Here is an 11,949-nt window from a genome sequence, read left to right on the forward strand (position 1 = left end):
CCAGAATGATAGTCCTATGTTCGAGGAGCTTGATGCACTTGATCGTACATGGACTTAGGATATTGTTCCCTTACCATCTCGTGACATTTCTATCACTTGTAAGTGGGTGTACAAAATTAAGACTAAGTCTGATGGTTTAGTGGAGAGGTACAAAAGCCTGTCTTGTGGCTAGAGGTTTTTAGCAGACTCAGAGATGTGGCTATGATGAGACATTTACTCCTGTTGCTTGTATGAATATAGTTCATATTTTGATTGCAGTGGTTGTTGTTCGCTCTTGGACCATATCTCATATGGATATTAAGAATGCTTTTCGTCATAGTGAAGAATTTATATGCAGTCACCACCTGGTGTTGATACTCCTTCAGGTTATGTTTTTCACATTCAACATGCTTTGTATGTTCTCGAACAAGCTCCTCATGCTTAGTTTGAGCATTTTGTCTATGTGGTACGGGTTGCTAGTTTTGTATTTAGTGATCATAATCCTATTTTATTTATCCATCTCTCTCCATATGGGCATACTTTGCTTCTCCTATATGTTCATGATATGATAATTACATGAGATGATGTATAGCAAGTTGCTCATGTGAATAAGCAATTTGGTCAAGAAAAAGACCTAAAAAAGACTTACCAGTTGAGGAAAGACGAGCACGGAACATTACAAAGCCAAAGTGTAGTCTGTCGCTTGGGTATTGCCCAGCAGCTCCAGTGGATGTGTTTCATTTCAAGAACATTTTTTTAATAATGAAAGTACAACATGTCGAGGATGCACAGCCATATCTGAATAATCAGTAAGACCAAGAACTTTAGACACTGCCGAAGTGAGTGATAAGAGATATCGAACAAGATACTAAATTGGAAAACACGAATAAAATTTCAACTGTCAAGGCCAAACTGACAACCACGACTAGCGGCAAAATTCAGAAGCTCTTTTACGATGGTTCATACTACTTAAAGGTAGGATATAATATAAATCTAATCTGACGATCTATTTAATTAAATAGTTTGGTAAATATGATAATTTTGTTAAAATTACCTACCATGCTTTTGCTAATAGAAAGATCAACGCCGCAAACATCGGATTGCTAACTTTAGCCGATAGATAGCAAATGAACTCTCATACCGAATGCAGATTAAAATGTTAAAACGGTAATAAAATATTATTCTATTTAGAGACATATAACTGCAGTTAATTACTTTTATGTCACGTATTTTTCTCCCCAAAATAACCCTACCATACTACTCACATATACTACCTATACTACCAGTAAGAAATAAGTAATATCTTGATTAATTTGAACCATTTAACTCTAAAATTAGATGGCTCATATTAATTTTAACCACCATAAAATTTCTCAAATTCAATCCAGCCAACCGAACACAAAATGGCTAGACGGATTACCATTTGCACAAAACGTGGCAAGGAGCTTACTGTAGCTCTGTAACGCGCAAACACATATTTGTACACAATACTAATAGGTATTTCCACAGGGTAAGCATAACAAAACTCGCCGTGCATGTAGACATGTCTCCCGGGCTCCATCTGGATACTTACTGCTGCGAGAGATAGGAACTTCTGTTGGGATCACAGGTTCTCTGTATAATCATCTCTTCCAACAGAAACCTCTTTATAGGGCAAGGCGGAGCACAGCGCAGGAAGCAATGCTTTGTGACATGCAAATAAGCGGTGATTCACGACAGCCTTAGAGCCACTTCTTGGAGGAGGGCTCTCTTCTGGGAAGCAGTGATTACATGACTGGACTCGGCATGCTCAAGCACATCAGTGACAATCGCAGCAGCACGACCAAGAGACTCTTCAATCGTCCTTCTCAACAAGAAAGCCTGAATAGCATGAAAAACCAAGAGTAATAAAATTAATACAAATCTGATAATCATCATATGTGTGACTTGCATGAGGCCACACAGGCACACACACTACAGAAGCAAGACCCTAAACCTGTCCATGATGAGATATTTTAAGCGTGCAGGGCTGCTGGACCCAAGGTTCGCCATCCACTTGAACTGGGAAAGGAGCAAACATTTGTATCTTGATCGACTGACCTTGGGCAATCCTCTGTGCCCGAGAAAGTCCAACCTAAATGCATATTCTTTTTTTTAGGTCTCTAACGTTATCTTCATTCATGGAAAGATTGTTGAACACTGCTTGCATACCTGAAGTGTTCCCAGATGCCAAGTTCCGGTAACACTAACCACTTCGAGCATCTTGTCATGGATTGACTGTGGGTCAAAGTTTTCAGGATTCTCATCCTCATTTTTCCACAAGTCAACCCCTCCCATATAGCTTGGAATGTTAGCAACAAGGACACCTTCTGAGTCCTGAAGAATTCATAGCCATTAGTGTGAATGTCTAGTAAAGAAAGTTGGCTCGATGTGTAATAATTACAAATTTCATCTTACACAACCTCTGGTATCTCAATCTCAGTGCCATCAACTTCTAGTCGCACCTGCCATGGTAAGTCCACAAATGTCCTATCGATGATACTCTTGGCACCTTCCCTCGCATATAGCACCTTATTTAAGAACTGAAACCCAAGAAAGAAACATAAGAACCATTATGGTAATCATTCATGCAATGAAAACTCAAGGCATAACCTAAAGACTCCAAAAGGCTGCCAGAGTCAACAATGTTGTAGTGGGCGCTGATTTGTGGGAGGAGGGTAGTGGAGATCGTAGTCAAAGGAGGTCGTAGGGCGTGGCTTTGGGATCCTTCCTACGTCCCGTGGTGACCGCTGTAAGGAGGCGGGGAGGTGGCGACGTGCAGCTCGAGGTGGTGGACTGTGGTACTATTCATATCGATGAACAATACCTGCTAGTGGAGAGAGAGAGACATAAGAGATGCAACATCTCTTTTCTTTCTTAATTCCAAAGGATACGATACCTCTCATTATATAGAGAGGACTCAACTTGACTACCAAGCAAACTACGATCGGTTTCCTAATTTGAATCTAAACTATTCTTTATCTATAGATAAACTATTCCTATTTAAAAGATATTTATTTTCTAATATGAAAATGACTTGATGATGACTTGATCTTGTCGACGATGTGGCGGCAGTAGCCAGTCCTAGGGCGTCAGCGCCTTCTACACACGGTGGAGGTCGGCGACAGCCCTAGCCCTAGCCCTGGCTGTCACCGCCTCTTTGCTAGGCTAGCCGAACAGGCCCATATGGGCCTGACCCATGACATCTCCTTCGCCTTTGAATTCCAGCGCGTCCTCGCACTAGGTGTCCATGCTCCAGCCAGTCCTGTCCTCCTGGCGTGGTGAAGAAGAATTGTCCCGAAGCCACACCCTAGAGCGCAACTCGCCTAACACCATTGCATTGGTGAGGTTACGAATGGTGTTGTCGATGCACAAGGTGAACTCATAAGACACATTGCCGATGTAGCCACGAAGAGTGAAGCGCTAACATGTTGGGCGCCTGGTGTACCCCTCATGGTGGATGTGCCAGGTAATGCCAAATACACACGTGGTGGTAGAGCTGGCATGCTGGTGGAGGTCTGTCGAAGAACTGGTGATGAAGGATGGCGCTAGGCAACAGAGTCATGTTCAAGCCGAAGAGGAATGTGTTCGTCAGAGTCGGGTGACTAGCAGTAAGGTCAATGCAATGACCAAACATTAGCTATGTGTAAGCATCTCTAAGTGGGGCAAGTGTTGGGGCGCCAAAAGAACTACAAACTCCATAAACGACTTGTGCAATGGTGATAAACTCACAACCAGTATGGTCAGAAAAAATCAAGTCGGCAGCAGGAACGTTAAAACGAATCATCTCCTGAAGAAGCAACACGAACTTTGGAAAAACATGGTGAGTGCCCATAGAAGAAGGCATATGAACACTCACATCCAAGTGACGAACGAGAGCCACATCACCGGAGTCAAGGAGAGCATATAGCAGGCTGCGAAGAAGTGATGACGAAGCAGGTATGTAGAGGCAATGGTCAAACAAGATGACACCGTCGACCACTGCCCAGGCTGGTGCGGCCTCCTCCTGTCGGATGCATGCCATGAGGTTGGCTAGCTCTGGGTTGGCCCAGACCATGCGACGGACCTCGTCGAGAAGGTCCAAATGCTGTGAGAGAACCTCCATGATTGTCGTTGAAGTACGGGTGCCGCCCACCCTAGTGAACGAACCAGTGCGGCCACCCTATGGTGTTGAAGATGAGGCAGGCAAAGCTAGCACAAGTGCGGGCGGCTATAGGGCAGGAATAGGCACTGGTATGAATGGCGCCTGAGGAGGAGGAGATGGTGCAGTGTCCGCGCTGAGGAAACAAACAATCCGGTCGTCGCGGCGGAAACTCATCTCCAAGCAAGCAAAGTCTCAGAGGATAGAACCCAAGCTGTAAAGCCACTGAGTCCCCAAGATGATGTTAGTATCGCTCGCCAAAGGGAAGGTGTAGTTGTAGCTATTGATGGAGAAGATCTCCCGCTCAATGACAAGCGATAGGTCGTGGCAGAGGCCACAGCTAATGATGCGATCGCCAATGCCGACAGTGATCTGCATCTGAATGTGGCGCATTGGCAACCCCAATTGAAGTGCGAGGGACTCGTCGATGACGTTATGTGTCACACCGGTGTCCACAAGAATGCGGAGTCCGCCCTCGGGCAAGGCTACCAAGAGCCGCATGGTGCGGCCACAGGGAAGGAGAACCTCTTAATCGCCACTCATCATCATGAGGGATGCCTCGTCCTCGTCCTCTGCGTCCGTGTCGCTGTCAATGAGTTCTAGGAGGAACAAGTGCTTGCACTTGTGCCCCTTGGAGAATTGCTCGTTGCAGTTGAAGCACAGGTTGAGATGGCGGCGTTCCGCCATCTCCTCGGACGTGAGCCTTTTGAAAACCCTAGGGTTGGTGCCTTCAGCTTGAGGCGCATCAAGTGAGGCGCCACCCCCAGGGGTGCCTATAATCATTGTCGTTCCCCCGGCCTTGGCTGCCGAGGTTGTAGAGCGTGAAGCTTGGACGGGCAGCAAGTTTTTATGTAGCCACGTGCTGCCCAACCTCAGCCACAACATAGGCGCTCTCAAAACTCATGGTCTCCTCCATGTCCTTGGGCTCCTAGAGTTCTATGTCCGTCTTGAGGGGCTCCGTCAGTCTTGTAGTATAGATGCTTACCTATTGAATCTCATCAAGTTTCCTTGCCGGAGCAAAGAGAGTAAGGAACTTCTTCGTGTACTCATCCGCGGAGCCCGTCTTCCGTAGGGTAGCAAGCTCGCCCAACGGATTATGACATGTTGGAGGTTCGAAGCGGATGTTGACAAGGCGAGACGACTCCCAGGTGAGAGGGCCATGGTCCTTAGACAAGCGCATATACCACTGTTGCGTAATGCCTATCAGACCCTCTTCACGTCCGACGTGTTACCCGTCGAAGAAGTGCTCACACCTATTGAGCCACGGAAGCGGATCGTCCTTGCCATCGAAGGTGAGGAACGACAACTTATGGTACTTAGGGACCATGAAGCTGTCGTAACACGGTGATTGCTCGCCGTGCGCTGGCGTGTAGGAAGAAGTCGGGATAAGCATCCCGGGCGACCATGTAGTGATGAGTGTGGGGAAACCGGTGAGGATGGTGTCAATCACGCCGACGGAGGAGCTGCCATCGGGCATCCCCAGGGAGGCCGCCACAGCCACATGGGTAGCGCGCCTGGCTGCCTCCTTGCGCGCGGTCTCGGCCTCTTGCCTCGCGGCTGCCTCGTGGCCCGTCGACATGTTGTCGACCTTGGCCTTGTCGTGGTCGATATCCCTCATGCGTTCTTCCTGGCGCTCCATGCGAATCTGCAAGTCCTTGATCGAGTCCGTCAATGTGTGGATGTCGTTCTGCGTGTCCTCATGCAACTCCTTTATGAGCTTAGCAAAATCCTGGTCATCAGCACTACCAGAGCCCATGGTCCTCGATACCAGATGTAGTGGACATTCATTGTGGGAGGAGGGTAGCGGAGATCGTAATTGAATGAGGTCGTAGGGCGTAGCTTGGTGTCCTTCCTGTGTCTTCCGGTGGCTGCTGTAAGGAGGCGGGGAGGTGGCGGAGTGTGGCATTGTTCACGTCGGCGAACAGTACCCACGAGTGGAGAGAGAGATATAAAAGATGTAACGTCTCTTTTCTTTCTTAATTCCAAAGGATACAATACCTCTCGTTATACAGAGAGGACTTCACTTGACTACCAAGCAAACTACGATCTCTTTCCTAATTTATATCCAAACTATTCCTATTTAAAAGATATTTATTTTTTAATCTAAAAATGACTTGATGATAAGTCGATCTCGACGACGACATGGCGGCGGTGGCCAGCTCTAGGGCGCCTACGTGTTCCACACACAGTGGAGGTTAGCGACAGCTCTAGCCCTGGCTGTCGCCGCCTCTTTGCTGGGCCAGCTGAACAGGCCCATATGGGCTTGACCCATGACAAATGTCAATTAAGGTGTGTTCATTTGTTTCACCTGTAAGAGCCTATAATATACTCAGCAATAACCTGTAGCACAGGCAAGAAGAAATGGCACCAAAAAAGTTGAAAATATGCTTACAAGCACCTTGAGAACTTTTATACTGTACACAAAATCACAAATTATGTTTTTTAAATCATCTGTATGTTTATAAGAGACCAAAAGTTCAATCTTCAGCAATAAATGGTGCAATGAAGAGTATTTCTACGCCCTCACTATCGGATTGAAGTACCACAATGTCACAAGTAGCAGGCAGTTGCCCAGCTGTACCCAGTTAACAGCTAATCTGAGTAATTTTTGTATCACTCACCTCTTTCTCAATGCAGTCATATATCATGATAATTAGTATTGATATTCAGACTAACACAAAGCTTTATAATTCTGTAATGTAGCACATAATAGATAGAATATTCCAGTCATAGTACACCAGTCTTTTGAATGTTTTCCCTTTTCTTTGTTCATTTTTTGTTTATTTGCTACCTTGGTTTTCTTAAACAAGAAAAATGTGAAATGGTGCACTTTACAAATATAAGATATACAAAGGAGTTAAACTTGAATGTCAGGGGCACAACTGTTGTCGATTGTTTATGATAGGTAGAGACATTACCTGACTGTAGAACTTTTCAGGATTTTCCTCACGGAGATTATGAATGTCAAGTGCAACCTTTGCATCACAACCAATACCTGTCACCATGGTAAAATAAGATTCTTGGATATGGGGCACTGATAAACGAAGTCTGTGTACCTACCTAGATAGTTGTCCATGTACTTCACTAGAAGCACATTCTTTGATTTATTATCTTCTACTGTCACCTTCCATCTATCCAGGATGGTGACTGCTGCATGCTCTATGTCATGCAGAACTGTACAGAGACCACCTTGCTTCTCAACAGCACCTAGGCTACCTCCCCATGATAAAACTCTTGAAAGATCATTGCCCGTGCCAGCTGGAAGAATTGCAACAGGCGGAGGTGATTCATAATTTTGCCTATCTATCGCATCAAGAACCCAACCAACAGTACCATCGCCGCCACACACAAGTATTCTGAAATGTGGTACCTTTCTGAACAAAAATAATCCTGTTTCTGGCCCTTGTGATGAACTCAATTCGAATACCTAGAAGAATAGTACGTACGGCACATTAGCATCACAGATATCACAAAGGTCTGAACAACATTTGCTAAGGTGGGTGCTGAACTACAGATGAAGACAAAACAGATCAGCCTTCAACTTTCAAACACATTCACAATCGACAATCTAGTTCTGATTCAGCAGTGCCCACGATTAAAAAATGAGCTACTAACTACCAGGGGCAGGGCTGAACTTTGCAAACCATTAGTTTGGAAAACATGTTTTTGTAGATGTTCTTACAACGCAGAATGTAGGCAATCCAGGTGCTGTTTCTTCATAGGGTTCACTATTTCCAAATTTTACTCTGTTGTATCACATAGGTGCAATATATTATGCTAATTGAATTACCTACGGTCCAACAAATCTAGGCTTCTGAAGCACTCTGCTTAACCAGGCAGTAACTACCACAGACAAGATGAATATATATATTTTTTTAAATGAACATGGTACAAGAAACATGAGGAGAAGATTGATGCTTTTGTTTCCGTCACAGTAGTTTTGTAATATGAAGTGATCCAGCAGCATATGGATGAGTTCAAGTGAATACATGCACCTAAAGCGCAATGTGCTTAGTATATTCTACCAAACTACAGCGTAGAGGTAGCGCAGCAAGTAGATTGCAATTTTCATAATAAAAATGCTAAATGATTCCTCAGTAAAGTTTAGTGTGAGATGTATCATGACCTGCACTGGATTCAAAAGGAAATGTAGCCTGTGCTTGAGCGAATCTCCGTGCTGAGCCCCACTTCTCTTGTTGATAAAAACTAGAAGAGGTCTGGCCTCAGCAGGCAAGTCAGATGATGTGTATTTAAGTTTAGCTCCACCAGCCTCATCATTACTGAGTTTTCTGGGCTCTGATGCGACTTCTCTACAATCACTCCCACTGCTATCATGTTCATTCTCAGCACTCCTCTGAGCACTATCCCCAGTTGCTTTTAAGTCCTTAGCACTCTGGTTAGAGTTCAATGTGCTGTCACTTGATGAATCATCGGTACTGTCGCCAAGGGCAGAGACAGAAGGAAATCTGTTGTGATGCTTCTGCCTTTTATTTCGGTTCCTAAGATGTCCCCGCACAGTTGATGCAAACTCATTTGCTCCATGAGTTATAGAACTTATGATACCACCAGGTTTGCTCATGGTCCTGACAAAAAGTGGTGAAAGAATATGGCGTTTGAATGGACCAAGGTCACAAATATCACCTGTTTCAGTAGCCATGGCTGGCTGGCAATCAACATGCACCAATCGTTGGCACCACATGCAGCAGTATATGGGAGGACCACCATGGAGAGATTCACTGCATGGCTCCTCACAGTAACAACAATACTGACCTTCTTCAGACTGATCGGTTATATCTGTCCAGAGTACAGTCCATTGATGGATCACATGTTTGGACCCAAACATTGATACACATTTGCAGTCTTTCTGAGAATTCGACGAGCAGATTATGTGTGCAGCTGCACCACACACATTGCAATGGTGAACCATATTTTCTGACGTCATCATTTGCCTAAGGGGCTGAGCAGGTGAAATAGATTCCGAGCATACACAGCACTTTAGCCCTTTTGCACGAAACAAAGATTCTGTATTCCAAACATGTTCAGCAGTGGGAACCTTGTGGTTTTTTTCAAAATTTCTCCTCTTTGATCTGGCAATCATTTTCATCCAGCTTAAACTGATTTTTCGCCACCACACTGAAAAGAAATACAAAAATGTCCAAAGACCGACTAAACCAACAGTGAAGCAAGCAGCAGCTGATATCCAGAACTCTGATGGAGTAGGTGATCTACTGTACCAGTGGAGCTTATGCATTTCGAATTGGTCTTGCAGCCAGGCCATTCTCACAATGGGTGGTTCAAATAATGTATAACCTTGAATAATGGATATGCAAGATAAGAATCTACATCCTGTCAACCATCATGACACCACTTTCGATCAGAACAATAGAGTCAATCACGTGTGTTTGGAAAAGCTGAATAACCTCTGGGAATATGTGCTGCAATTGGAAGACATATGAATCAACAAAAAGCACGCATATGACACATGTAACCAACTTCCAACATGATCAAGCAGGTCAATCAATCATGCTGGACAGAATGCTCTCTATCAATTAGTTGTTACACTTTAGAAAAGTTCGAACAAGCACATTTTAATCAAATTAAGTACCACATGGACCTATAGGTTACTAACCACAATAAGAGATATGCCACCTAGGCACGTATGATTATTCATAAGTATGTAAACTGAACCCATCAACGATGCACCAAGCAATGAAGTTCAGTAAAGCTATTTAAGAAAAGTTTAACACACAAGAATTGCAATATTTACTGCAAATGCAAGTGGCAACTGAAGCACATCAGAAGACATTTGCTGGTTGGCTCATATCTCCAAGTATGAGGAAAGATACTGAACAAATGCATAAATTAACAGAACAAACAGAAATTTGTAAATCAAGTCCGACTTAACGTGTTTGGTGTCTGATACGGATATATATTTTAGTAGTATTATTTTCCTAAAACTAGCTAAATTGCAGGGCTGCTAAAAAACTCGTTGATTGACCAAAATTACTTCAGTTACACCCAAAATTGGTTCAAAATCAAAATGAGTTGATTTCATATGAATCAATTATGCTCAGGCTTGGCTTAGCTCAAGTCATTAGCTTGATCACAAAATTGGTTCTAAACTATATATAGTAGGGTACTTAATCAATGTGAATCAATTCGATCGAAGCTCGGCTAAACTCACATTTGGCTCAATAGTCATCCTACTGAACTAACTAGCAGCTACGATCTATAGCTCATGGCAGAGCAGAAATAGCCATGTCACATGCTTGACACACTTAGACAACTAACGAGCATCAGGTACACTTCTATGGATGGACTGTTGTCATTTTCCTCTGCATCAGCTACGAAACAAGCAATCTTAAGTCTGTGAGCATAAATAGCGTAGTCTTCTGCTTGCACATATCAGTTAGCAATAATACTTCAAAATCATATGAAACCGAGAAACATGGCATTACTATTGTTGAAAGTACACATCGATGAAGCACGTTAAAGACCACAGCAATATCTATGAGCAACTAAAGGGCTGGGAGCACCAGATATGTTCTCATCAGAGCAAGACAATAATTGCTTGGCACGCTGTAATAGACAACAAGGGACGTGACACTACGCCAAAACACAACGAGGCTTAAATGAAATAGAGTTAAAACAACGTAAACAAACAAACAAAATGGAACTAAGAAGCACTGATATCTGGCCAGTTCTCCCAAAAAATCAAATAGAGCAAAGAGGGAACAAAACCAACAACGAAACAAACACCAGTGAAAGCTTGGAGTTTCCGAAAATTTGAGGGAAGAAAACAAACGCGCAGCGAAATGGCTCCGGACAAAGGAAATTAAGGAGACGAATTTGCACGGAACCAACAAGTTTAATTTCCGCAACAAATGACGACCTAAGAAACGGGGCCGATTTCTGCCGAAAGAAGAAAAGGAAGCCCCGAAACAGCCCCAAATCGAGCCCAAAAGTTCCAGAGAAAAAGGAGTTCTACTCACGCGGTGAAATCAGGACGAAATGCTAAAAGCATCGCCTCCAACAAATGCTCACCCCGATCTCTGCTCGCCGCCGCGCCGTTCGTTCCCGGCGTGCTTGACTGCTTTACGCCTCCGTGCGCCCGCCGTACTGTTGCTTCTTTCCTTCACATAAAGAAAAAGAAAAAGAAATTGGAATCGATCAAGGAGAGGAGAGGTGTCTCCACGTGGGAGCTTCGGAACATATTCCCCCCTTTGCTTTGGATGGCCCCTGTCGGGTCATTTCGTTTATGTTGCATTTCGAATAATTTCAGGATGCGATTGGTGAGGCATTAGAAAACATAAACGTTATTATACAATTTAATTCAGCTGTAGGTAGTTATACATTTTCAGAAGATTCTTTGTTTACACAATTTCGGCTCATGCTTCCCCTGATCATCCAGGTCTCGTACCTATCATTCTCCAATGCATGCACAGTTGATAGAACAACCTAGTTACTCTGTTTCTTAGGATCAAGATTGAGGAAAAGAATATGAACAAAGAAAAGGCTATTGTACAATCGAAAATGAGATTAATGAGAGAATAAGATACATATGTAGATGAGTTCTTCCGATACGCAAATATATATCAGATATAAAGTTATGAACTGATTACAATATAAAGTTATGAACTGATTACAATAGGTAGCAGGCTTCTTGACGGTAGATGTAAGGCAGATTCATATCTTGTCCATAGGGTAGTTTATTGGTGCCTCTACGTCATGCGTATTTTTTTATTACACAGAGTATAATAAAATAAGACTAAAAAATTAAGTTTGCCCATCCATCTCAATATTTATTTACA

At 43.6% G+C, this 11,949-nt stretch overlaps 1 protein-coding gene across 5 annotated transcripts; it reads right to left on the bottom strand.

Moving 5' to 3' along the window:
* Positions 1–1,279: 1,279 nt before the first annotated feature.
* Positions 1,280–11,517, bottom strand: LOC133915927 (diacylglycerol kinase 1-like). 5 transcript variants are annotated; one of them, XM_062359336.1, is made up of 9 exons: positions 11,131–11,513; positions 9,373–9,573; positions 8,265–9,271; positions 7,199–7,565; positions 7,057–7,133; positions 2,421–2,540; positions 2,170–2,334; positions 1,955–2,092; positions 1,280–1,839 (listed from the first exon to the last, which is right to left on the bottom strand). In XM_062359336.1, exons 3-9 carry the CDS (start codon positions 9,240–9,242, stop codon positions 1,690–1,692), a joined length of 1,995 nt encoding a protein of 664 aa, XP_062215320.1. In that variant the 5' UTR covers positions 9,243–9,271; positions 9,373–9,573; positions 11,131–11,513; the 3' UTR covers positions 1,280–1,689. The 5 variants fall into 5 exon arrangements, with proteins under 5 accessions (XP_062215320.1, XP_062215319.1, XP_062215318.1 ...); XM_062359335.1 differs by having other exon boundaries at positions 8,265–9,484; positions 11,183–11,517; XM_062359334.1 differs by having other exon boundaries at positions 8,265–9,484; positions 11,131–11,517.
* Between the last annotated feature and the right edge of the window lie 432 nt (positions 11,518–11,949).

Source organism: Phragmites australis, chromosome 4, assembly GCF_958298935.1.
Source record: "Phragmites australis chromosome 4, lpPhrAust1.1, whole genome shotgun sequence".
NCBI lineage: Eukaryota > Viridiplantae > Streptophyta > Magnoliopsida > Poales > Poaceae > Phragmites > Phragmites australis.

Bases quoted from the DNA above. Each gene is read 5' to 3' on its own strand.
- LOC133915927 (XM_062359335.1), bottom strand. From the start codon at position 9,416: ATGGCCTGGCTGCAAGACCAATTCGAAATGCATAAGCTCCACTGGTAC. The intron at 7,134-7,198 runs GTAGGTACACAG...CCATGGTGACAG, and splicing joins GTACATGGACAACTATCTAG to GTATTGGTTGTGATGCAAAG. The intron at 1,840-1,954 runs GTTTAGGGTCTT...CATGCTATTCAG, and splicing joins AAATATCTCATCATGGACAG to GCTTTCTTGTTGAGAAGGAC.